General features: G+C 33.1%; 1 protein-coding gene across 3 annotated transcripts; it reads right to left on the reverse strand.

Annotated features, from left to right (window-relative positions):
- Positions 1-1,233: 1,233 nt before the first annotated feature.
- On the reverse strand, positions 1,234-27,982 carry LOC133191130 (pleckstrin homology domain-containing family F member 2-like). 3 transcript variants are annotated; one of them, XM_061326832.1, is made up of 11 exons: positions 27,946-27,982; positions 17,790-17,854; positions 16,322-16,459; positions 15,509-15,572; positions 15,206-15,235; positions 13,136-13,261; positions 10,665-10,774; positions 9,772-9,919; positions 9,048-9,127; positions 8,776-8,796; positions 1,234-2,932 (listed from the first exon to the last, which is right to left on the reverse strand). In XM_061326832.1, the coding sequence occupies exons 1-11, from the start codon at positions 27,959-27,961 to the stop codon at positions 2,909-2,911; spliced, it is 822 nt and encodes a 273-aa protein (XP_061182816.1). In that variant the 5' UTR covers positions 27,962-27,982; the 3' UTR covers positions 1,234-2,908. The 3 variants fall into 3 exon arrangements, with proteins under 3 accessions (XP_061182816.1, XP_061182818.1, XP_061182817.1); XM_061326834.1 differs by lacking the exon at positions 15,206-15,235; XM_061326833.1 differs by lacking the exon at positions 8,776-8,796.
- Between the last annotated feature and the right edge of the window lie 13 nt (positions 27,983-27,995).

A 27,995-nucleotide genomic window follows, 5' to 3' on the forward strand; every position in this document is an offset into this window, starting at 1 on the left:
TTTTATGGCTTATCATTTTCTAAACATTAAAGGTCATTTTTAGATACTAAGAAGTTTAGAATCATCAAACGTAAGTAGATGCACCTTGGGGCCTTAAAACAGATTTATCAAAAAGTATGTGACCTACTTTTGGACATTTTCAAATTGTTTTAGGGGCATATTTTAGACACTTTGAAGCATAGGATCAATAAACTTAGTCAGCTGATGCATCTTGAGTCCTCAGAGTGTGGCAACCAAAAAGTAGGTCACCTTGACCTACTTTTGCAATTTCATGGCTTAATTTAAATATTTCATATACTAATTGGCTTAGAATCATCAAACTTTATCAGTTGATGCATCTCGAGTCCTCAGAGTGTATCAACCAAAAACTAAGTCACTGTGACCTACTTTTGCAATTTCATGGCTTAATTTAAATATCTCCGATACTAATTGGCTTTGAATTATCAAACTTCGTCAGTTGATGCATCATGGGTACCCAGAGTGTGTCAACCAAAATGGAGGTCACCGTGACCTACTTTTGGAATTGGATGGCTATTTCAGTTACTAATTGGCTTAGAATCATCCAACTTTGTCAGTTGATGCATTTTGAGTCCTCAAAGTGTGTCAACCAAAAAGTAGGTCACTGTGGCCTATTTTTGGAATTTGATGACTTTTTCAGATACTAATTGGCTTAGAATCATCAAACTTTGTCAGTTGATGCATCTTGAGTCTTCAGAGTGTATCAACAAAAATGTAGGTCACTGTGACCTACTTTTGCAATTTCATGGCTTAATTTGAATATTCCAGGTACTAATTGACTTGGAATTATCAAACTTTGTCAGTTGATGCATCTTGGGTACCAGGAGTGTGTCAACCAAAAAGTAGGTCACCATGACCTACTTTTATGGATTTTGATGGCTATTTCAGATACTTATTGGCTTAGAATCATCAAACTTTGTCAGTTGATGCATCTTGAATCCTCGGAGTGTATCAACCAAAAATTAGGTCACATGTGACCTACTCTTGCAACTCCATGGCTAAATTTAAATATTTCAGATATGTATTGGCTTGGAATTAAACTTTGTCAATTGTTGCCATGCTGACCTACTTTTGGAATTTCAAGGCTTTATCCTTATATATAGGTTACCAAGAGTTTAAAACAGATGAGATTATAGGTTATACAATTTTCAAAAGAGCGATTCTAGGCCCTTGGGCCTCTCGTTTTCCTTCAAACTTGGTAAAAAAAAAAATGGCTTATCTGTACACATTCATTTTATTTTTTTTATACATGTATATACAAATTAAGTGAATAAAAATGCTTTGCATACATATTAAACAACTTTATATTCATTTTTTATTGGTACAAAAATATTATCAAGAGATATTTCTTTACATATTTTACAAGAATTACCAAAATTCATGACAACCATAAATTTGATGAAAAATATACTTATTTTGGACATTCAACATTTTATCAATATTTCTTCATTTTTAATTTTTCAAAATACTCTCCAAAATCCCATTTCTAATTCCTAACACTTAATTTTCAAAATGTGAAATTGATTCAAGTTCTATAAGACACCCTATTGCTACTTCATCTTGTAAACATCATGATAACATGCAGCATGCTAATTAAGCTGTATTTAATTGGAATGATTAGTTACAAATGTGAACTTATGGAATTACAATGACCAGCATTTGTAAGAAAGCCCCTCTTAAAGTAAGGGGCACCAAGGGGGCACAATATACTTATGACAATTTACACAGGAATGCTTCTATCCAAATAGCTAGTGCAACCCCCACAAAGTTCCAAAATGAGACAATGGCTCTTAGCAAAAAGTTACCAAGTCTCTGCAATACAGAAAGCACACAGAAATGTTCCACATATTTTTGAATGAGGCATGAATTATTGACAGGTACATAAAAGAATACAATAGATTATGACCATTATACCACTGAAAAAGATGGATACTTCCTACGACATTTATCACCTCTCCAGTATAATATCAACACCTTTATCCTGAGTCAGAAAAATACACACACCAAGAATAATACTTCAGAATGCTCTAATTGCAGAATCCATTCTCTGTGCCATTATAAATACATTTTATTTTAATTTTGTTACAAATACATGTACGTGTTAAAGTACAGTTGAACTTCATTATCTCGAACACTGATATCTCGAATACCTGGGATATCTCAAAGTGATTTGGCAGTTCAAAGCATGTTTTCTTTATTTTTTGTACCCCCATTATCTTGAATACTCAGATATCTGAAAGTTTAATCTTGGTCTTCTGGTGTTGAGATAATGAGGTTTGACTGTATATATCAATACTGAATACATAATTCTCACCAGTTGTTATCCAATCATGTTGAATAATTCATATCTTTCTTGTGCATATTAAATTATAAAAATCTTCATTTCAGAAAGGAAGTTGATTAAAACTTTGAAATATATCTGGGGATACCTGTGAGATCACAAAGATTGAGTAGCAGCACTGATAATACAATACGGTGGTCTATTTCTGTACACTGCTCCATGTAGTATTAGGAACTACCTCTACACAATACTGTACAGTTTGGTTTTTAAGTACAGACTTCTTGGAAATTAAGTACAAGGAGATAGGAATACACATTTCATTCCAGAAATAACAATAGAATTGATCTCAATGTATGGGAATTAAACATTTCTAATTATTTATATACATACCACCATAAGTTACCATGACAAAGTAAAAATACATCACAGATACAAAATGGCATGAATAGACATTTTTGAAGGCTACGACTGAATAAGTATGAGATGTCGATGAATTATATGTATTGTGCTGCAATAAACTGTATAAGCCACAACAATCTATCATTCCCTGTAGCATTAGTGGTCAACATTTATGTTTGTTCTTCTCTGTGTGCTCTGAATTGTCTGCCCTTAGTCATAAGACTTGAACTGTCCCTGAAAGTAGAATTTCACATATATATGAATATGAATATATCAGCAAGGAAATTAAACTGCAGAGGGCAAGAGGTAACAGGCCAGTAGGAAGCAATTTCAGACTGGGGGCACAAGAGGCCCAGGGGGTCACATAACTCACCTGAGCACTTTAGATTGAGAAAAGCAAAAACCAGTTCAGTACTGATAAGTCTGAATATTTAAGTGGTCCAACCTTACCTCTTGGGGGGGAGGGGAGTGATGAAACTTGCTTTCAAAACAAGAGGCCCAAAGGCCTTAATGGTCACCTGAGTATAATACAACAATTTAGAGGAAAATAAAATGATAGATGAAGCTTTGTTGTCAAAAAGCATGAGAAATCGGATGATCAGGATCAATGAAATTAGTCTAGTATTCAGTACCAACTCATAAAGTAAGTTCTAATCTGTCCCCTATTTATCACTGTTATTATGCAGACTATTAAAAAATCAATTACTTTTTTAACCCCACTAGATGAAATCCCGCGCAAGCGCGGGGAATTGAATCTATACTACTACCGACAGAAAATATTTTGTAGTTTCTACTGACAGCCTACAGGCTTATAGCAGGAAGAAATACTTTGTTCAAAATCTCGCTCGAAGTAAATGTACGTCTCCATCCCCCACCCCCCTTTGTAAAAACTTGAAAATTTAACAATTTCATTAATTGACGTTTATTGTGAAACCTGTTATACTATGTTATGGATATTGTACTTCAGATGCTCTCATTTCATTTCTGTCAAGGATAAAAACACTGAATCTGCACAGTATTTGATACAAAAGACTGTTTTCAAAAAAAAAAAATTAAAAAAAAAATGAAATGTATTAATTGATTAAAGCACAAAATTTTACATCTTTAATTGTTTTTGAACAATACCTTATTCATTAATTTTCTCTTTACATGTAAGCAAGTTTATTACGAAGTACAAATTGTACTTCGGGTTCGTTGTCACGACGCTCTCAGTAAGGAATATATACACATTTATTAGGAAAACCTACTACATACATGTATATATATGTAATGGTCTTTCGATATATAAATATATTCACAACTTATAGTGTTATCAATGATTTACCATTATTTCAATGACCATTCACACAAAAGCTTTTTTCAGCTATATAAGCGCCTCGGTTTTTTAACATCGGGCTCGATGCTATATGATGTTCTAGAAGCTTCCGTCAATATTAAGATCGGTGAATGACGAAAATAATTTGCATATTTCCTTTTTTAATCGGTTATCACAACTTATTTCTTTTATATCATTTAAATCAAGTTTTGATTGAATAATTCAGTGATGACGTTTTATGAAATAAATAAACGATTGCTTGTTGTCAGTTTCATCAAAAATTGCCAGTAACTTAGATCCGCCAACCGGAAACGCCACCGTACTCACGTTTTTGCTATTTCATGGCTGTTTACAGGAAATAAAAGTAGACTTTTAATTTAATGTACGATTCTTACTATGCAAGTGAAATCTAAATATAGTTTACGGACATCATCTTGTATCTAGTGTATTGTTAGAGGAGTAAGTAAGAACTCTGGTGCACCCGTTTCGGAGTTTATTTGCAAAATTTATTAATTTATAAGTATAGATGAGATATTATGACCTCTCACATTGGCCTTTTCATGATCCTTAAGAACATTTAATAAGATAAGTTATTTTTGTCTCATTTTTATTTATCTATTATTTACAAGTCTACCTGATCATTAATGATCATTAAAACTATAGAAGTACTTTTTGTATTATATAATAAAAAAATCTTGTATAATTCTCTTATTCTATTAAGTATTTTTCAAATACATTATTTATAGTGATTATCAAATTTTTAAGTGAATGGCAAAGGGGAATAACTTCTCTCAGTAGAATATAAATTAATAGAGCCCTGGCCAGGACCAGAACACTTGACCAAATGGTCCAGATGTTCAAAAATCTGGTAAAAATACCCTTGCTTATTAAAACTTTTACTCTGTTTGCCTCCAATATGCCCAGGAGCAAAGAGAATTTTCAAAGTAATGCATTTTCACTACAGATTCAACACAGTCCACCCTAAACCAGAACCCACAACCCAGGTCATGAAGAAGAAGGTATAGTTTTGGCTTTATTGTGGCCTAAAATTTTAATGTCTTCAAAAAGTTTTGAAACTGGCTTAAATATGAGCTAAGTACAATGTATATGATTGTGTTGAGTCATGAAAGAATATGGCATGAAGGAGTACAATTCTGGAGATATGACATCATTCATTTGATTCATTTCTCTGTTTTCAATAGAAAAAGCCTCAAAATGGCCAATTTCAAGGGTTATTTTCTTTAAGAAAAGAATGTCCACAGCCATCGCCCACTTTTAATTTAAATATCACAATATGAACAAGAGGCCCATGGGCCACATCGCTCACCTGAGCACATTGGCTAGGCAAAAGCACAAATGAGTTCAGTATTGAAAAGATTACCAACCGGGGGGGGGGGGGGGGGGGGGGGGGGGCTTGAATTTTAAACTACCTGATGTTGCTTCCATGTCAATATAACAAATGGCTTTCTTGTACTTGAGAAGATGTTCAAAAAAATTTCCCATATATTCCTTTGTAAAAATTTGATCCCCCATTGTGGCTCCTCCCTATCCCAGGGGTTATCATTTGAACAAATTTGAATCTACATGTACACTACCTGAGGATGCTTCCATATCAATATGACTAAACATAGCTTTTCTGTTCTTGAGAAGAAATATTTTTCTAATTCTTCTTAAGTAAAACTTTCGATCCCCCATTGGGCCCCATCCTACCCCAGGGGGTCATCATTTGAACAAAATTGAATTTACACTACCTGAGGATGCTTGCATATCAAAATGACTAAACATGATTTTCAGTTCTTGAGAAGAAGATATTTTCCTATCTAAAATTTTCTATCCCCCATTGTGGTCTGACCCTATCCCCAAGGGTCACCATTTTAACAAAATTGATCTACACTACCTGAGGATGCTTCCATATCAAAATGACTAATCATGGCTTTGCAGTTCTTCAGTAGAAGATATTATCCTATATATTTCTATTTAAGACTTTGATCCTCCATTGTGGCCCCACCCTACCCCCAGGGGTCATGATTTGAACAAACTTGAATCTACACTACCTGAGGATGCTTCCACATGATTTTCATCTTTCCTGGCCCTGTGGTTCTTGAGAAAAAGATTTTTAAAAGATGCTATTAATTTTTTACTAATTCTCTATTATCTCCCCTTGAGAAAGGGCGTGGCCCCTCATTTTAACAAACTTGAATCCCCTTCACCCAAGGATACTTTGTGGCAAGTTTGGTTGAAATTGGCCCAGTGGTTCTTGAGAAGAAGTCGAAAATGTTAAAAGTTTACAGACAGACAGACAGACAGCTAGACAGACAGACAGACGCCGGACAAAAAGTGATCAGAAACACTCACTTGAGCCTTCGGCTCAGGTGAGCTAATAACCTTAAGGAGGTCAAGTGAGAAAAACAATTTGTCTGAGCTTACTGCATGAGATGCTATATGCTATATGCCAAAATTGGTTGAAATTGGTTCAGCAGTCCCAGAGAAGAAGCTGAAAATGTTCCAATGTTAATGCACATCACACGACAACAGATGAAATATAATTTTTAAAGGATGACTGCACTTAAGGACATGCGGAATTTGCGACAAAATAAACTTTCAAAACAAGCATTTTTCTTTTCATTGCAAGAATGGTCAACATCCAATCTACAACTTTATGTAATTACGTTTAATAAAAGTGTATTTACTAAGTTCGAATCTGTTTTCAAAGGCAGGGGTCATCACAATTTCTTAAATCTCCGTTCGATAATGAGGACGCCCACTTTTTTACTAACTTTATACATAGTCAGCGCATGTTTGTCTATTGTTCTACATTTAACAGTAGTTGTATATTTGCATAAATAATAATGTGTCAAAAGGAGATTAATAGACAAACATGCACTCAGGGTTAAAAAGAGAAAAAACTGCTTCTTCTTACATTCGCTCTCTGTGTTGTAACCAAGGATTGTGATGTTGAATGTTATAATTCACCACGTGATTTCTTGCCTCAGGTAACTTTGTGAATACTAAATTCCTTCACGCGACTTGTAAGGTAGCATGTTTTGTACTAACTAGGACACTGTGTTCGAACACGTTAAGTCATCTGGCATTGATATAAAATCTGCTTTAATTACATTGATGTGCTCATATTGTTAATTTCGTTTTGAAACCTTTGTCAGAAGTGTATTTGTGCCATACAGAATGGAGAGAGAGATTGGAAAGAGTGATCACGTTTGCTTTTCCAAACAAGTCATTGTTATTTATCAAGTCTAATTTTAGACCCATTCTTACAATGTTAGCTCCACCTCTCATGCATATATAATGTTCAATCAAGGACAGGTAAGTGTGAATTCACTATATTTGGAAAGCAATAAGGACAAAAAACTGAATCATTTTACTGTATCACAGTCTAAAATCATTTTAAGATTTAAATGTGGTTCCAAATTGACAGCATTCTTTCATAAACATACAAAAGTGAGATAAGGTTTAGATATAAAAGCAACAGAAGCTACTAAAAAAGACCCAAAAACAGGCATTAAGTGCAGTCATCCTTTAAAGATATTTCCCCACCCTACCATCTGGGATCATGATATGAACAAACTTGAATCTACACAACCTGAGAATGCTTCTGTATTAATATGACTACCAGTAATCATGGCTTTTCTGGTTATCAGAAGATGATTTTTTAAGATATTTCCTATATATTCCTATGTATAACTTTGATCCCCTACTATGACCCCACACCCCAGGGTCATGATCTTAACAAATTTGAATCTACACTACCTGAGAATGCTTCTGATATGACTAATCATGGCTTTGCCGTTTTTAAGAAGATTTTTAAAAATATTTCCTATAAGTTTCTGCATAAAACTTTGATCCCCTGTTGTGACCCCAGCCCAACCCCAGGGGTTATGATTTGAACAAACTTGAATTTACACTATGTAATGCAGCTTTCATGTAAAATTTATTTTTTCTGGCCCAGTGGTTATTGAAAAGAAGATTTTTGAAATATGCCATAAAATTTTCACTAATTCTTAATTATCTCCCCTTGGAAGAGAGTGTGACCCTTCATTTGAACAAATTTGACTCCCCTTTACCCAAGGATACTCTGTGCCAAGTTTGTTGAAATTGGCCAGTGTTTCTGAAGAAGAAGATGAAATTGTAAAAAGTTAATGACAACAATGACAAAGACAGACAGCGGACAGATTTTGATCAGAAAAGCCCACTTGAGTCTGCGGCTCAGGTGAGCTAAACACATTTCCCGAACATTAAGACTGTAACTACGTTCATCATCTTCATTTGAATTATGCTTCTATATGGAATTGTGTACAAGTACATGCACAAAGCTCATTCAATTCACAGACATGAAATTACATCCTGTTAAATCATCATGTATATTTATTTGTACACACAGAAGATACATTGTATATGTATATTTTTGCCATCATCCATGAAAAAAGCTCTCAAGTTGAACACTTTACAATTTATATTTAAGACAAAGTTAGATATTTACAGAACACGAAACTCTGCAATTGTTAATGAGGGTGCTACAATTACCATATATTTGAAGCATCAAGTTCTAGTACTTTGGAATATTAATCAAAATGTATACTTTGGATATAAATAAGTATAATATAATGATTAACTTCAAATCAAACCAATACTTTTCCTGTATTAATATCTATGAAACAGGACTCTATACAAAGCATGAGATTCATGCAACATGCCCGAAAGCTGCACATTAGTCAGACATAATATTAGGGTTTATACGAGCATATACCTCTGGAATAAGTTTGTTCTCCTGAAAATACAAATAACACTTAGTGTTAAACATTCTCCATTACTATAACAGTTTTTAGTCTGGTATCTTCTGTTGTCCAATCAGATAAGCCTGGCAGGACTATTCTGGTGAGAGCTTGATAGACTACTCAATGGGGTAATTCTGATAATGTGTGATACTGAATATATTTTTGCCATCTATAAATGGCTGTGCATATAGATAGTGATCCATTCTTTTAATATGCTATAAATAGAAGTAGCATTTTCACTGACCTCATTGACTTCCTGGTTGGACGGTTCTTCGTCGTCATCAGATGAGGAATCACCGGAAGAATCGTCTATAGCATGAGTATCTACAAAATAAACAACCATCTATAGCTTGAGTATCTACAAAATAAATAATTATCTATAGCGTGAGTATATACAAAATAAACAGTCATCTATTGCTTGAGTATCTAGAAAATAAACAGTCAAACATTTTCAAATCTATTCACAACATTACAGATTTATCATACAAAGTATACTCACTTATTTGAACTCTTACTATTTACTCAGTACAATACAAAATGTACTCACTAGTTCCAACTGTTCTGTGGATACTTATTAATACAGTACAATATAACTTATTTCCTATCCAGCTTGTAACATGATATTTAATTGGTTAGCAAGCCGGAGGTAAATTTCCATACAAATGGCTTGAGCCAGGGGTAAATAACATGACTTCACAATGCATAGTTTCTCTATCATAAAAAGCAAATAACATGATGTCACGATGCATTGTAATGTGAATCTTATCGATAGTTTGAAACACAGGTTTAAAAAATATTTATTTGGTTAAAAAGGATATAAATTTGTAATCCAGGCAAAATCAAGGGTGTACGGGAATTTACCCCCATTGTATTCCATACGCCCTTTGGCCTCAGGGTGTATAGAATACGACCTGGGGTAAATCCCTGTACACCCTTGATTGAACCTGGATAACTAAGAATATACTCACTCTGAGGTGGTACTGCTAGTTTAGTGTCAGACAAGGTTTGATAACAAGTCAGACACACACGTAATGGTTTGGAGGACTGCTGTGGTAGGAGCCATTTATTACTGGAACAGTCCTTACACACTACAATACCACACTTCCTACAATGATGCTGAAATACCAACATTAACTCAACATTAAAATTAGTTTATATTTCAATGAACAGATAAATAGAAACTATATTTACAAGAACATAACAAATCCTGTATTCACTTTTAATTATTTCCCCCTCCCAACACTTTTTACTGAATGTTAATTTTTACTATTAATATTCATTCAAAGGCTGGTTGCCCCCCTCCCCCCTCTTTTTGAGACATCCCTCTTATGTTTATGGACTTTCCTACCCCCTCCCAATAAGATTTGGAGAATTCTCCTTGTCATTTTTTTTCCCTTAAAATACCCCCCCCCCCCCCCCCCAAAAAAAAAGATGCTACATGCTTGTCATTTATTTTTTCTGCATCATACCAAAAACAGATTAAGAAACTCCAAATTACTACAACTGGTCAAGTTTATTGTAACCATGTTCTCTCACTGTTTTGGTTAGGACTTCAGCAAATGTAAACAGAAAGGTGGCATGGTTTGCATCATTTTATTGAATGATATAATAAAATAATTATAATAAAACAATTATTGTTGTTTTTTCAGTCACCATGATGATTTAGCCACCTTTGAAGTACGATGTTCACCTCGCCCTTTGGGTTTAGTGAATATTGTACTCCTCAGGTGGCTTAATCATACTACATGTATTGACCTCAAAAAACAAAAAAACAAAAAAAAAAGCCATAATTTTTTAAGGTCATCATCAACAAATGAAACTGTAAAAAGTAATATTAACTTCTACAGCTATAAGACATTACCCGTCTGTTTATCAGTGTAAACTGGGACTTTTTACAATGCATGCATAGAGTGGCCTCAGAATCAGGAACCCACACAGGGGAATCATTTTCTGTGTTCTGGGTTTTGCCCTCTGAAATATAAAGTTACTTCATTTAATGCACAATCTCAGACAGGAATATACATTCTCAATACATAGAAGATTTTTCAAATGTTGAATATTCTGTGGATTAACAGTTGTTTATTATAGTATTTCTGAATCAGGCAAATTCTTTTTTTTTTTTTAGCATTTTCCCCCCATTTTTTCCCTTGTTTTATATTAGAAATTATTAAGGATGGTTTGGCTGGATTGCAAAATAGTAGCATATTGATGAAACTGTGATCAGTTCTGAGACATACACACTAAACATAACAAGAAGCCCATGGGCAATATTGCTCACTTGAGTACATTGGCTAGGAAAATGCACAAATCAGTTCAGTATTAAAAAGTTTATGGGGAGGGGGGGGGGCTTGAATTTTAAACCTTCCATATCAATATAACAAATGGTTTGGTTGTTCTTGAGCAGAAAATTTTTAAAGATTTTTCCCTACATATTCCTTTGTAAAAACTTGATCCCCAACTGTGGCCCCTCCCTACCCCCTGGGGGTCATGATTTGAATAAACTTGAATCTACACTACCTGAGAATGCTTCCATATCAATATGACTAAACAAGCCTTTGCTGTTCTTGAGATGATTTTTAAAGATTTTTTACTATATATTTCTATGTAAAACTTTGATCCCCATTGTGGCCCCATGCTACCCCCAGGGGTCATGATTTCAACAAACTTGAATCTTCACTACCTGAGAATGCTTCCATATTAATATGACTAAACATGGCTGTGCTGTTCTTGAGACGAAGATTTTTTAAGGGTTTTTTCCTATATATTCATATGTAAAAGTTTGATCCCTGATTGCGGCCCCTCGGGGGTCACGATTTGAACAAATTTGATTCTACACTACCTGAGGATGCTTCCATATAAATATGCCTAATCATGACTTTGTTGTACTTGAGAAGAAGATTTTTAAAGATTTTTTTCCTATAAATTCCTATGTATAACTTTGATACCCCATTGTGACCCCACCCTAACCCCCTGGGGTATTGATTTGAACAAATTTGAATCTACACTGTGTAAAAAAGGTTTCCTGTAATTTTCAAAATTTTGGCCCAGTGGTTCTTGAGAAGAAGATTTTTAAAACATGCCATCAATTTTCCACTATTTCTAAATTATCTCCCCTTGAATGAGGGCATTGCCCTTCATTTGAACAAACTTGAATCCCCTCCAACTAAGGATGCTTTGTAGCATGTTTGGTTGAAATTGGTCCAGTGGTTCTGGAGAAGTCAAAAATGTGAAAAGTTTCCAGGCAGACAGACGAACTACAGACAAAATGTGATCAGAAAAGCTCATGAGCTTTCAGATCAGGTGAGCTAAAAATCAGACAGAACCCTACTATCACAAATCATTTACAAATTCAAGGTCAAAGGTTAAGGCTGTGTTCAAAAGCGACCACGAAAACATCTCTTGATTTACCAAATATGAAAATTTATGTTATATGGAATAGTGACACAGAACAAAGATAAGCACAATATCATTTACAATCTAAGGTCCAAGGTCAAATAAAAGTCACTCTGACAGTAAAATGGAAAACATGTCATGACTAACCCACATTTGTTAACAGATCAGAATATAATACTAGTATATACTAGGTTACCCACAACAGAGGCAAATGCAACAACTCAATAAAGATGTTGATGCAGGCAGATGAATAGATAAATGACATCAGATTTAACTACTTGCTATTCTGCCAATATTAAACTGATACATACATTTTCTGTCTTCATGAGTGCTTATGTTTGGATTACTTAGTATTTGGCCAAAATTTTCAACAATTTTGTTTGGGATGAAAGAATAAATAGTCATGGTGGCAACTGGCTGTATAAGTTTTTAGAGTTCCTTGATGAGGAACATCTCAGAAGAACACTGTGTAAAGATTAAAGACTCTACAAGTATTACAACTGGGCTTTTAAATTACCCACTAACCCAGAATTCATTTCTTATTAAGAACAAAGAGACAAACAAAAACCTGACACTTTTTGATACGAGACATCCATTGATGTGACATGACTTACGTTTTATAAGGAGATCGTCCACACATTTTTTGATACGAGACATCCATTAATGTGACATGACTTACGTTTTATAAGGAGATCATCCACACATTTTTTGATACGAGACATCCATTAATGTGACATGACTTACGTTTTATAAGGAGATCATCCACACATTTTTTGATACGAGACATCCATTAATGTGACATGACTTACGTTTTATAAGGAGATCATCCACACACTTTTTGATACGAGACATCCATTGATGTGACATGACTTACGTTTTATAAGGAGATCATCCACACACTTTTTGATACGAGACATCCATTGATGTGACATGACTTACGTTTTATAAGGAGATCATCCACACACTTTTTGATATGAGACATCCATTGATGTTTCTCTGTAGATGTAGCTGCATACACAACAAAAGACTTGCTAGGACTTATTAATTTCCAGCCATTCCGTAAAGCTGTAAAAGTCAACAATTCGGTCAATGTAAAGCTGTAAAATTCATCAACTTAGTCAATGTAAAGCTGTAAAAGTCACCAACTCAGTCAATGTAAAGCTGTAAAAGTCATCAACTCAGTCAATGTAAAGCTGTAAAAGTCACCAAATCAGTCAATGTAAAGCTGTGAAAATCAACACAGTCAATGTAAAGCTGTAAAAGTCATCAACTTAGTCAATGTAATGCTGTAAAAGTCACCAACTCAGTCAATGTAATGCAATTCAAACCAGTTTTACAGAGTTTACTTTCAACTAAAATGAATAATACAGTATTTATAATATGTAATAATTTTGAACTTTTTGGTTAAATTTCATTTTAAAAATTTGTTCTTACAAAATTATTTACTAATTAATGAATGCAACAGAGCAAAGCTACTAAAGAAAAAAGAATTTTAACTGCATGTGCAGAAATGAGACACACATGTCTAAAACTTTGATATAAAACAAATAAACATTTGCAAAACTGAAATATCTCTGAAAGAAATAAATTTGTAAAATACATATGTTGGATTGTTATCTTGTGATCATAATTGATTAATAAGTGAATTGTAAAGTTAACCATTGTCAATGCCTAGTTAATGGGACCAACATTTATCTGGAGGAAAAAACCTTCAAGACAATAAAACAAACCTGTGGTGCTGACATTTTATGTTTACAATGATATGATGTTGGGTTTTTAAAGGGACATAGCTAGATGATTAATAAAGAGAATTATAACTTATTTTACCACTACTAGATAAAGTAGGAGGTATTTATTTGTAAAATATCAGATTTCATGATATCACAGTTAAATATCTGAGTTTGTGATATTGTATTTTTAATTTTGACTGATGGCTACAATACTATTCATAATATGATAAGTTTGATTGAACGTGTGTATATCGATATTTATTATGCATAGAAACTGCTCTCTTCAAAACTGATCTGCACCTGTGCTATGGTGTAAGCTTGCAATTAGTAATTATGAACTTAACTCAGGAAATCTCCTTTTGTTAGTAAATCAACTAATTACTGAAAATAAACAGAGCTGTAAAACTTTATTAATAATACCTTTGGAAGAATTCACTCTAAAGAATTTGGAAGCTACAAGAAGTTTATAAGATTTTCTATGACTATTTACTAAAGAACTCTAAAAATGATAGTTTTAATAATAACTTCTGAAAATTCTGATTCTGCATTGTTGTTCATTATACATGTACATGTATGTAATTTTTTATCATATATACATCCTACAAGCAGTACTGGTACATTGACACACGTAGTGATGATAGTTTTTGTGCCATTAGTTTAACTTTTAACAACAATTTTACTAGACAATGTAAACTTAATCACACTGCTGCAACCCTAATCATTTTATATCCAAATATCCCAGGCCACAATTGCCCCATAATGTATAGAAGAATGATACAGATTAATAAAAAACACTTGCAATATAACTTTCTTGCATATTTTCCCATAAGTTGACCATTCCCAAATTCAATAACTACTGGATACTATTACTGTATACACAAATGCTAAAATTTGAGATATTTAGATATAGTCTATGATTATATACACCTTTTACAACTACATGTATATGCCAGGAATATATAATTTTTTTTTACAAGTGAAATTTCAAAACTTTATCTACTAATCCCCTAAATCTAAATTACTGTAAACCAACTTTATAGGAGCATAATAACCATGAGATCAAAGGTGTTACTTTTCTTGTGGATAAATTGTCACCATATAAAGATACCAGATATATGACCTCAACATGTACAGTTAATTAGGTCAAGTTACTAATATTAACCCACACAAAAGGTTCCACACCAGCAGTTTACAAAGACTGTGAATAAGAATTGTGTTTACAGTAACAGGTGGAATATGAGCGTACTAAGAGAACACTACACAGCAGGCCATTCTGTACCTGGTTTACCATCTTTTGTGTAAAAAGGACCTTAAAGGGACAAATCACAAAGCAATTTAAATAAATAAAAACCAAATTCATTGAAGACTTTCCTACTTTTTTCAAAACCTCATTTACCAAAGAATCTTTTCAAATTTTTACAAAATAACAAACATCAACCACTATGAACCATTCACAATGTACATTAATTTTGTAAATCATTGCCAATTTCTATTTCATGATATTTCAAATCATAAAATTGTTATTTTTAGTACACATGTACATGTATAAACAGATCAAATAGCCTGGAAATAATATACATACTTCCTTCATCTTGAACATCTTCTAATTTTACATCTTCTAATGATATCACATGTTGCTGATTATACTGCAAGAAATAAAACATATGTACTGTGTACACAATGTGTGTTCATTTTCCTTCACTAATTGTATATCAGTAAATTTTCAGAACACCTTATTTTTGAGAGATAATCATTTGATATTTATAAACAAGACAAAATTTTTATGAATTCATGATACATACATGTATATGTGAGAAAGATATTTTTGCGAGCAGATGGTGTCACATAATAACACGAAAATAAAGTTCTCACAAATAAAAGATGATTTACAGTAATCACAGAAATCTTAAAAATAAATTACATAAATCACCGTATCTACATCTAGAATGCTACATTAGCAAAGATTCCTTTTATAGTAAAATGGTACTCAAGCTTTACAAGAGTAACCAAAAAAAGACTGAGTGTGTGAGTTCAAAATCTTCACATCCAGATCCTAATTCACAGTGTGGCGAGACTTCTGATTTACTCTTAAATCTTCCTCATGTTTGACATATAAGTGTTCAAATATATTGAAAATACTTTAATAAAATTCACCTTTGATTTTTATTTAATACTTGAATTTCAATACCATGAATTCTATCTGAATTGATAAACGTGTACAAATATTCTGCTGCTTTATAATTTTATGTTCCTCTAATCAACAAAGATGATCTAAAGGAATTATGTACTTCTGTAAGAACAGAAATTAAGTTAAAAAAGAATCTTCTGACTAGCATACAAATATTTTATTTTCTTTAAAATAACACAAGATCAATTCCGACTTCAATAAGCAAACCTTTTTACGGTTGATCACAATGTTGCCGTATACTAGAATGTCGTTAAACAGGAAGAACTGTCGAGGTTTGGGTTTCTTTCTGCACATTTTGGTTAAGACTCCCTCTCCCACTAATGCTCGACCTGGGACATTCAGTGGCTGACAAAGAGAGAAATATACAGCAAATTAATTGTACATGTACTATAAATTTGCCCTTTTCTAATTCCAACTGACTTGCCCAACACAAAACTTTTTTGAACTTCCAAGAAACGATTTTTTTTTATTCATTCTCAAATTTCTCAACCTATCAACAACTACACATGTATATTAATTTTATCAATACTTCAATTTCAATAAATTTTGAAAACTCAGCATAGATTTTGAAAATTCAAAAAAAAAAGTCAGTACCTACCTACCAACCTAATTTTTTTTAAATCTTGAGTCGGGAGAGGGCAAACAAACATTTGTTTTAAAAGATGGCCTTATAATATTATTAATTTGGTGTCCAGTCTTTTTTCTATTTCTTTACCTTAACATGCAATAGTTTTTATCAAAAGGACTCATCATTCAGATAATCTACAGATGGGTGATGGCTGCTATTTCCATTTAAGGCTTGAACTATAACAATGCTAAAATTCCTTAGCAGATTCAGATTTATTTTTAACAGCATTATGTTGTAACAATACAATGTGGCAAACTTAATCTACTTGTACAATACAATATAGATGCATACATATACATATATAATTATAAATTTTGTGTGTGTGGTGAACTTTGTGCCTGACACCTTAATATAAGTGGGAAGTGAAGTTCCTCTGAACTGGAGAGCAGTGGAGTACAATGTACTTTCATTTATCTTCCAATACATTTCCTGTTTTTAGATATATCTACAGATACATTACAGAACAATGAACCATGCTTTATAAGGAGGGGTCAGTATGAATCAGAGGGGGTGATTCACTCTCATTCTAAGATTACTGCTACTGTAGTATATATGTCTATTTAATCCAGGGCTACCAACAAGTGATAAGCTTTACAATCTCCCTGTGTTGGGGTTAATTCACTTAATGATTATTATTTCTGACAATGTTTAATGAAATTGAAAACCACGCACGGTTTTAAATGACACAGCCAAGAAGTGACAAAATTTAATTCCTTTAAATCTAAAACTTCAGTTGTTCTTTTTTCTTTTATTGTTGGGTAACATAAATGATAAAAATGACCCTAACTGAAACTCTCATCCTTCAGGCAGTGTTAAACACATCAAACTATCTGGGTAATGGCAATCAAACCTATCAGACAGCAAAAATTAAAGTGACTTGCAGAGTAATATAGAACTGCTGGATTTAACTCTCGCTAAATTTATCATAGACACCTTGTAGTTTGGTTTTATATGACAAAGTCTCTCCGAATGACATTATGCAACTGTAATAGGAGACAATGTATATTTGTATAATCTGACACACTAACATAGAGATAATCCACATACCTGTCCTGAAGCACCAAAACACTGCTCCACATATGCTATACGTCGACCGTTGGCCTCCGATTGCACTACAAAATACAAAAAGATAAGATTAATTGAATATTAATCCTTCAATGTAAATTAATATGACTTTCCAAAATAAGGAGTTAAGGATAAACTGTAAGTCCAATAAATTAACAAAAAGGATTTTTTAATTATTACTTGACAAAATTAAAGGTAACAAAAACTAAGCTAAATTTAAAATGAATTAAATTGTAAGTACTGATAAGATTCATAAAATCCTGAAAACATCAGAGGCCAAATCAAAATAAATTGCACCTTAAAGGCACAAGATACACATAGCACTTCTACCTAAACAGTTACTCTAACCCAAAAGCATCAACTGACAAGGTATGATAAACTTAAGCCACTCACTAAGCAAGACATGACCCAACACAATCAAAGTACCACACATTAGAATTCCAAAGTAAGGTTATCATGATCTATTTTTTGAATGTCACCTTTCTAAATTGATTACCAATTGACAAGGATTTATGATTTTAGGCTTCATAATGTGCAAGATAGGACCAAACAATATTCTGAATTTACCGGTATTTACTTCCATTATTCTAAAATGAGGTCATTGTGACCTACTTTTGGTTTCAACACAACTCTCCCCCACACAGCTGTCAAAGAATGCAAGATCTGCCAATTCAATTTCTCCAAAGCTATATAATAACAAACTCCTTTTAACCCTGTCTCCCATTTAACAAGATTATCAACTTACAAAGTGTGATGATCCTAGACCCAATAAGATGACAGAGATGTCATAGGCATCAAAAAGCATGCAGACAGATAGATAGACAGAAAACACATCATAATATGACACATCAATGGACCATAAAAATTTCATATATTACATTACAAACATATTTATACATCAAATCATATTCAAAATTATTACTTTTAGTTTCATTTTACTTGAATGGAAAAAAAGTAATCATCTTATATGTAAAAGTAAAAAATAATTTTGTTTCTAAAGTTAGGATTAAACTAGAAATACCGGTATATCCATCATGTCCATAGGAATAGCTCTTGCCAGTTTGTATTATTTATGAAGTTTGATGGAAATATCTTGAATAGGTTCTTTAAAACTGAGCCTTAAATACAATAAATAGTAAAGTTTAAGGTCATAGGGAAGGTCAAGTTAAAAAAAAAATGGACACAATTGATAAGTTCTCACCAATAAGTATCACAGCATGAGTAGTGATAAATATTGATGAGAACTATTCAACTGTGCCCAAATGTATGACCTTGAACTTACTTTATTTTGCATTTAGCTATCAAAGAAACTATCAAAATGTCAAAATATTTTTATCTAAACACAAACACTGATACATATACATCTATGCACTAAGACATAGACATTTAGATAAAAATACAGTAAAACTTGTCTAATCCGGACACCATTGGTTCCAAAGAAATTGGCCGGATTAGAAAACATTCTAGATTAGACAACATCTCAAACAATTGAAATTCTGAGAGGGACTTAAAGTTTCCATTGTATTAGACAAGATGTCAGAATATACAACATCTGTATTAGACAAGTTTCACTTTACCTTGAATAGTTTCTTTGAAAATGGGCTGAATGCAAAATAAAGTAGTGAGGTCAAGGTCATAGAGAAGGTCAGGGTAAAAAAATTTGATGCAGTTGAACAGCTCAAATCGATCTGTATCAGTTATGAAGATTGATAAAAATATCTTGAATAGTTTCCTTCAAACTGAGCTAAATGCAATGTGTAAAGGATGGATAGACAGAAAGATTGACAAATGAATGGAAGGATGGACATTTCAAACACTATATGCCCCGGCCATAATCATAGGCAAAAAAATATATCATCTATGTGCAATAAACATTTGGATATAAAAATTAAACTAATGATAAACCTTCATCTGATACAGGAATTATGTAAATTTCAAGTGTCTCTATTGCTAAAATTAGTGCTGACATCCTGCTTGAATTGTTACTGTAAGCATTTCTGTGAAAAAATCTTTATTATCTTGTATAACAAACATACAGTGGTACTTCCTTAATTTTGCTGCGGTATTATCTTCACCGTTTATGTAATACATGTATGATGTCAACAAATAAAAAGTGGACAAAATTTTGAATTGATCAGGCAAATAACTAAAAATTAAATAACCAAGAGATTTTCTCATAACATTTCATGAAAAAAATTGGAAATTAAGAAAATTGATGGCACTGTTTTTTTGTTACACATTTGGGGTAAAACAGTCTTGCAATGTAAGTTTAAAAAAATTTGCATTCCAACATCTATGTTCTGGTCATGCTGTTTGGGGCTGTGGAAAGATAAATAATCAAGATTAGCAGTAAAATATATGTTTAATTAACGGATACAATGCTGTTGGCAGGGGAACACATATAAAACAAGAAATAATACGTGAAGTGTGCAACAAAAAAGTGATGCTGTAAATTGAAGGTTTTTCAAATGCTCTCTGGTTTTTCTCTCTGAGTCTTCTCCATCAGAGAGTTACAGTTCTGCATCTACAAGCTTATCTTTAAAACAAAGAGATAAGTGAGCTAGCACTGTAGTCATTATAATACACAGAAGTAGGTGTCTAAAACATTGGTTTATTTTGCCAGATCATTCATTTTAGACAGTGCAGCACTGGATTTGGGGGTGGGGGGGGGGTGGGGTGTCTCATTATGAAGCTGGACTGTGCTCCATGTAGACAATAGCATTACTGTGCAAACAACAACCGTAAGTCATTCACTGTAATTTCAAAATTAAAACACAGGAAATCAAAGATTACGAGGCTCACCTCGGCAAATGTTATCTATAATGCAAATCTCATTCCATATTTTTTTCTTGTTAGTGTGCATCTCAAGATCAATATCCATGCAAGTTTGGTTTAAGTAGGAATTATAGTTACTTGGAAATAGACCTGCTCCTAAAACTTTAACTGTTCACTCATCCAGAAAATGTAGATCAGTTTCAATAACCATTTAGCAAGTCTGGTAGTGTCCATCCTTAGATGCATCATTCATCCAAGTTTAATCATAACAGGTCATATAATTATAGAGCTACTCCAAAAACATTACCCTGGTCACTCATTCGGAAATGTAGGTCAAATTTAGCATCTGAAGCAAGTCTGGAAATGTCCATTCCTATAGATACATCATCCTTGATAATTTGGTTAAAGTATGGCTAAAATTCACTCATCTGGAAAATAAAGGTCATATCCAGCATCTGAAGCAGGTTTGGTAGTGTACATCTCTAGATGCATCATCCATGCAGGTTTGGTCCATGTAGGGCTTATAGTTACTTAGGAATGGACTTGCTCCTTAAACTTTAACCAGGATGCAGACACTAATGCTGATGCCGGGGTATAGCATAAGCTCATCTCGACTTTGCAACCAAACTTGCTTTATTAGAAATTGTCTAAAAGTGTATTATTCTGTTGTTGTTGTTGTTTTTAAAGAAGCTTTTAAAAACACATGGTCCAGTTGCTAGGATTGGACTACTGACTCTTGGATTGTGGAGGATTTGTTGTGCGGAGATAATAGTTTTGACAGGCAGGATTGGTGATTAATAAAAATTTTGATTTCCTCAAAACCTCTCTTTTGTTTTATTTCTGAATGATTTAATTCTGGTTGTAATGCTGTATTTGATTGGATAAAAAATTTACTTTATATCGTATAAATTGGGTTGCCTATGTCACAATGACTTGCGTCAAAAACGTATCAATCCGCCTGACGTTACATTCAAATTTTATACAAGTTGAAGTCAATTTTTAAGGGTAATCATCTTTTTTTCTTATACCAAATGAATGAAAATTAAATTATAAGGAATGAAATTAATAGCAACCCAATTTATACGGTATAAACTGGGTTGGAACAGTTTACGTTTTTTTTTATAAACCGCTTCACAGTTTATAAAGCGTAAACTGCCCGAACCCAGTTTATACCGTATAACATGGGTAGCTATTAAATTCATTCCTTTAATGATGAACATGAAATACATCAGAACACAGATGTTTATACATGTAACTAACACTAACATGTCCGGAAAATTGGATTGTATATTGAAGAAATAATATTGCTAGTTTTTAGTCACTACTGATACCGGAAATAATTTAACTAATACAAGTGGTTTATATTAATAAGATGAAGTAATCGTAAATAAGATGATTTACACACACGCAACAGAAAAAGCATCACGGCAGCAGAATATAAACTCATATATTAGGGAAACTTGATTTACAAAAAGTAAATTCTATATCTCTGTTCATCAGTACAGAAATTCGGCGATTAACTAATTGAGTCAAAGGCAAGCACATTTTCATGAAAATTTATTTTGGGTCTTAAGTAGATTTAAAGTCGATCAGAGGTTGAATTCGGGTTAAGAGAAATATTTTATGTTGTTGTTATTCTGAGTGAGGCGCGCGCGGGGGTGTGTAAGGGGGGGGGGTAGTAAAAATGTACAATAACTTTTTTGACTTTACATTAATTAGTTAACAGAATTTTATTTGAAAATTTGAAAACTGAATGTGAAAATAAAGCATTACTCAAGAATAAAAATTATCAGAGAAAAACGACACTTATCAAAAACATACTTGCTGCATACACTCTAAGGAATGTCAAAAAGTGTGGTTTTAATATATTTCATGATAGTTCATTTCATTTCTTAAAATAAGGTAGCAATGCTCAATAAATGTATAACTTGTATAATTATACTGTAAAAAGAAATATTGTTTTCTTATAATTTCATAAAGTATTATCTGTTATTTGGATTTTAAAATACATTGCATCATGTCATGAAATTGACATTAGAAATAAATGGAAATTTAAATTTCTGTTTCTAAATAGACATTTCATTTTTTCATCACTAAGGCAATACCCATTAGCTAAGCTTGGAAAACCATCAACTCGTATCAGTCCTATCAGTACTTTGATTAAAAGAAACTTCTGATAGCATACAATGGTCACGTGACGGCAACTTTTCTTAAATCATTTGTTTCCTACCTCGCTTCAGCGACAAACTTTGAAAAAATAAAATATCCCATGCACAACTAGGGCTGGTGATTTTTATTTCTGTAAAGTTTCATGAAGATTTTGAAAGCCATCTATGAGAACGCTCGAGTACAAAACTAAGGTGAACCAAAATATGACTTCGTTCCAGTGGCTGAAGCGATGGACCTGCTCCAATTTTTTTGCGGAAAACAATTTGATCCAGTAGAAGGAATAAACCTTTAAACCTTTAAAGTTTCCAAAATATTGCTTTCGTAGGTTTTTTTTCACTTTTCGTCCATTTCCATGGCAACAGTAGGAATTTAGAAAAATTTGAATGTTGACTGCACACTTAGAGATTCAAATTATAATTTCTGTAAAGTTTCATCAAGATTGTCCAAGTGACCTCTGAGAACATATGTGAGCATAATACCTTTTTTCTGTTTTGTTTCTATGGTAACTGTGTGTGGCCAACTCCAGGTTTTTTTTAAAAATAGAAATCACTTTGACACAATGCAAGGAATCATCCATTAAAGTTTCAAAGTGATTGCTTGAGCAGTTACTGAGAAAATCGAATTTAAGAATTTTCACTTTTTCTCTGTTTCCATGGCAACAATTGATAATTTGAAAATTTTAAATGCGAATTGCACAACTACAGTTACTGATCATCATTTCCATAAAGTTTCATGATGAATGTTCAAGGGACCAGAGAGAACACTCCCGGACAATATTCATCACTTCTCGTACGTTTCCATGGCAACGGTAGCCATGTTGAAACTGAAAATTTTTTCCACATATATACAGATGGTCATCATCTTTTATGGAAAGTTCCAACAACAATGTCCCAGCCATCTGCGAGAAATTCCCCGGACAACATTTTCATGTGTACAATAGCAATATGTCGCCCGACTTCGTTCGGGGCGACATAATAATAAAAAGAATCATTTTATTAATATGATCGGTGGCAATTTAATCTAATATGTTCACTAGAATTCTTAATACACAGTAATACATGTACTGATACCGTATGTGATTTCAGGTGATAATACGATAATGAGATGATATGTTTTCTCTTAATTTCAACATTAAAACGAAAGTTACAATATTTTTTTTAGAAATCAGTTGGAACCAATGAGCAGCAGCTTTTGAGTGGGATAGTTCAGAAAATGCTAAAGTTTTTATTAAAAATTAAAGAAAATAACATTTCTAAGAAGCTGCAGTGCTGGCATACTATCATCTAATTTTTCCCTTATTTTTATACAATTCAGATTATGCTTTAAATTTGGATATTTTACTAGAGAAAGACACCAAATGAATGGCAAACTAACAACTAAACTTTATATTAAATGTGATGACTTCAACTTCTTTATCATCAGCTTCTCTTATGTAGCAATGATTATAATATTATCACTTGCATATAAGGTGTATGTCTCCCAGTTGATTCGATGCACAAGAGCATGATTTCCATACAAATAATTACATGTAACTAGATACTTATTGCCTAGGCAATAACAGGTCTTCCGTTTTCTTGACTTCTTCGAAAAAAAAAAAAAAAAACACGATCTTGTCAATGGGATTACTCTAAATAATTAACAAAAGTTATCTCAAGGCTTCCAAAGATATGTAAATAGAAAGAAAAACAAACGGAATTACTTTCCTGTTTTCTTTATGTACTTCATCATGAACGAAATTACTCCAAACGAATAAAATGTTCATTCTACACCTAAATTATTCACAACTGATCCTCCCTAAAAATTTCCATGAAAAACATGTCATGTTTGAGACAACTTCCGGTTTTTCGTTTGGCACTTCCGGTGAAAATAAATTGCATAGTTATAATCTAACATCTGCATTAGCCTAACATTTCTGTAAAAAGAAGAAAAACTTGAAAAATTCACTTTTTTTCATCGCTTCCTGTCACGACCGGAAGTGACGGAAACGTACGATTTTTACATGATGTAGATAAACTGAAGACTGACTATCAGTTCTGAAAGTTTTAGACTTCAGCAATGTACTGTTTCTAAACAATTTGGTGAATAAAATCTCAATTTGAGGACAGAAAAACACGCAACCGGAAGTGCATTCTCCTAAGATGGTTAACGTCACACTAGACAATTGCAGTCTCAATAACATATATAAAAATCATTTCAAAAACTTTATCTATAAGCGATATTTTTGGGAAAGCTAAAAATCCCAATTACATAGTTTTTTTTTTCTTATAACCGGATGTAATCGTTTTTTGTTTCCAGTGAGACCAACACATATAGAAACTGTGAAAGAGATTCAATTATTTGATGCAAGTTTTATTTCAAAAGAGAAAAGTTGAAATTTTTGATTTCTTTGATCACTTCCTGTGACGACCGGAAGTGACGGCTGACGCTATAAACCCAAATGGTTATGCCTACTCCTTAAGTTCTATTACTCATATAAGTTTGGTGTCTAAATCTCTTACCGTTTCTGAGATCTCACTTGCACAAATTCTTATTTTGCGGACAGTAAAACACGCGACCGGAAGTGAATTTTACCAAGATATTTGACGTTACTCTAGACATCTGCAGTCTAAGTAACATATTAAAAAACCATTTCAAATACTTAATCTATAAGCGAAATTTATGGGAAAGTAAAATACTCAAATTATGTAGTTTTTCGCTTATAACCGGAAGTTGACGTTTTTGTTTCCGGTGGGATCAACATATTTCGAAACTGCGAAACAGATGCAATAATGTCATGCAAGATTTAATCGAAAAAAGAAAAGTTGAAATTTTCGATTTCTTTGATCACTTCCTGTGACGACCGGAAGTAACGGCTGACGGATTTAAACATGTTCCACAAACCTACTTGTCATGATCTATAATCCCTGAAAGTTTGGTGTCTTTATTTTTTACCGTTTCTGAGAAAACGTCCGGACATGAACTCTTTTGAAAAAACGGAAATCGGACATATCTGACGAACGGAAGTGAATTTTGCAAAATCCTTAAAAATGTTTTTAGTTTATTTAATTTGTCATAATCCCTGAAAGTTTCAAGAAAATCCATTGGGCCATCTCTGAGAAATCGCTTGGACAAAAAACGGGAAAAAAATAATAATAATAATAATAATAAACAGTACAATCACTATAAGGTCTTCCGACTGAAACGGAAGACCTTAATAACAACATGATACTAGGTGAAAATAGGTGCCATGTTACTCATTAAAAAAAACTTGCAAAAATATATATTGAAAAATCCCAGAAAACAATCAACATATTTACCAAACATTTCTTGATATGTCACCATTTGGACATTTGGAACTTCCCTTAGTGTTCATACTACCTGCATAGATTGGAACTACTTGCCCCTTGTTAATTTGTTAATTTTGCAAATCCACAGGATGAATACTTTCAATAAACCAGGCTTGATGTCAGAACAATATCAATTAACAACAGAACATTCTGACCAATGGAATGTGATGTTACTCGTCTGTACAATATACTAAATTCAGAGAATCACCTTCATCATGATAATGTAAAAGCCTTATATGCTTGGTGAACTAGCATACCCAACAATGTGTCATAGCTTAATTATAGTCACAGTGAAGTGCTAATGGTGTCGGTTGGTTACGTTCCGATTCCGTGTTCGACCCGCGTGGTTACGACCCAAGTGGTTTCAACCTACTCTAATATATTCCTACATGTCAATATCTGAGTACAGGGGTATACACTGTGAGGTAAACAAATGGATATTCGGTAGCTGTATATTGTATGGCTTCAGAGATGTGCGTGTCAATAGGTAGTTGTTTCCGTATGTGTAGTCAACATGCAGTGAGAAGGTTTCCTAGCATTTTTTTCTACTATCGCGGAGCATGGATGTTGATAAATTTGATTTAGTAATGAATTATATTTGAACAGTTTTCCATAAAAATTAATCAAATACTTCATCAAATGTACCGTGATCACATATGCACTGTCTAAACAATGTACGATAATTAACACAAATATACGTGGTCGATATTAAAAAAAATGTAGACGAAAAAATAAAAAGTAAAACTGTTGAAAGTGTTAATTAATTTCGTTCCGAAGCAATTAATTGTTAATTAATTGCTTCGGAACGAAACCACTCGGGTCGAACATGGATTCGTGTCGAAACCACGCGGGTCGAACAAGAATTCAGAACGTAACCACCCGCATTCAGTGCTAATAAACGGTGTCGGGTGGTTACGTTCCGATTCCGTGTTCGACCCGCGTGGTTACGACCCGAGTGGTTTCGACCTAACTCTAATATATATCACTACATGTGAATACCTGAGTACAGGGGTATACACTGTGCGGTAAACAATGGATATTCGGTAGCTGTATATTGTATGGCTTCAGAGGTGTGCGTGTCATTAGGTAGTTGTTTCCGTATGTGTAGTCAACATGCAGTGAGAAGGCTTCCTAACATTTTTTTTTCAACTATCGCGGATGTTGATGAATTTGATTTAGTAATGAATTATATTTGAACAGTTTTTCATAAAAATTAATCAAATATTTCTTCAAATGTACCGTGATCACATATGCACTATCTAAACATTAATGTAGGTTTCTCCAAATTAAATTACATACGATAATTAACACAAATATACGTGGTCGATATAAAAAAAATGTAGACGAAAAAATAAAATGTAAAACTGTTGAAAGTGTTTATTAATTTCGTTCCGAAGCAATTAATTGTTAATTAATTGCTTCGGAACGAAACCACTCGGGTCGAACATGGATTCGTGTCGAAACCACGCGGGTCGAACAAGTAATGGGAACGTAACCACCCGCATTCCTAATAAACAATCACCGAGTTCTAAATTTTGTAAATTATATCCGTTGTTCGCCTTGTGACATCAAGATTCATGAATTACGTCTTAAATTATTATTATTAATAATTATTTTTGCATATATTTGTTTCCATTCTAATACCATGAAAAAGACAACATGGTTAATCAGCTGATTGGAGCTATGCCTAAGGTAAATTAAGTTTCAGCGGTAAGAAATTCTGCTTTCTAAAACCAGCGAGTAAATATATTGTTCACATAAAATGAGTGAAATGCACAATTGAATAGGCTGACAATTCGTCAAATATAGTTCAAATAAACATTCTGAAAATAATCTAAGTTTAACAAACACTGATCTGATTCACCCACCCAATCGATCCACCATTTTTCAGCTCTTGGAATGTTGAACCCGTCAATAT

Source organism: Saccostrea echinata, unplaced genomic scaffold (assembly GCF_033153115.1).
Source record: "Saccostrea echinata isolate AGI-Se365-2 ecotype Australia unplaced genomic scaffold, CSIRO_AGI_Sech_v1 ptg000023l, whole genome shotgun sequence".
In the NCBI taxonomy this organism is placed as follows: domain Eukaryota; kingdom Metazoa; phylum Mollusca; class Bivalvia; order Ostreida; family Ostreidae; genus Saccostrea; species Saccostrea echinata.

What these genes read in the sequence shown, in the direction of transcription:
- LOC133191130 (XM_061326832.1), bottom strand. An exon ending in TTGTGATCAACCGTAAAAAG is followed by an intron (nt 15,573 to 16,321) that starts GTTTGCTTATTG and finishes TATTTCTTGCAG; the next exon opens with TATAATCAGCAACATGTGAT. An exon ending in CCAACCAGGAAGTCAATGAG is followed by an intron (nt 8,797 to 9,047) that starts GTCAGTGAAAAT and finishes TTGTATTTTCAG; the next exon opens with GAGAACAAACTTATTCCAGA.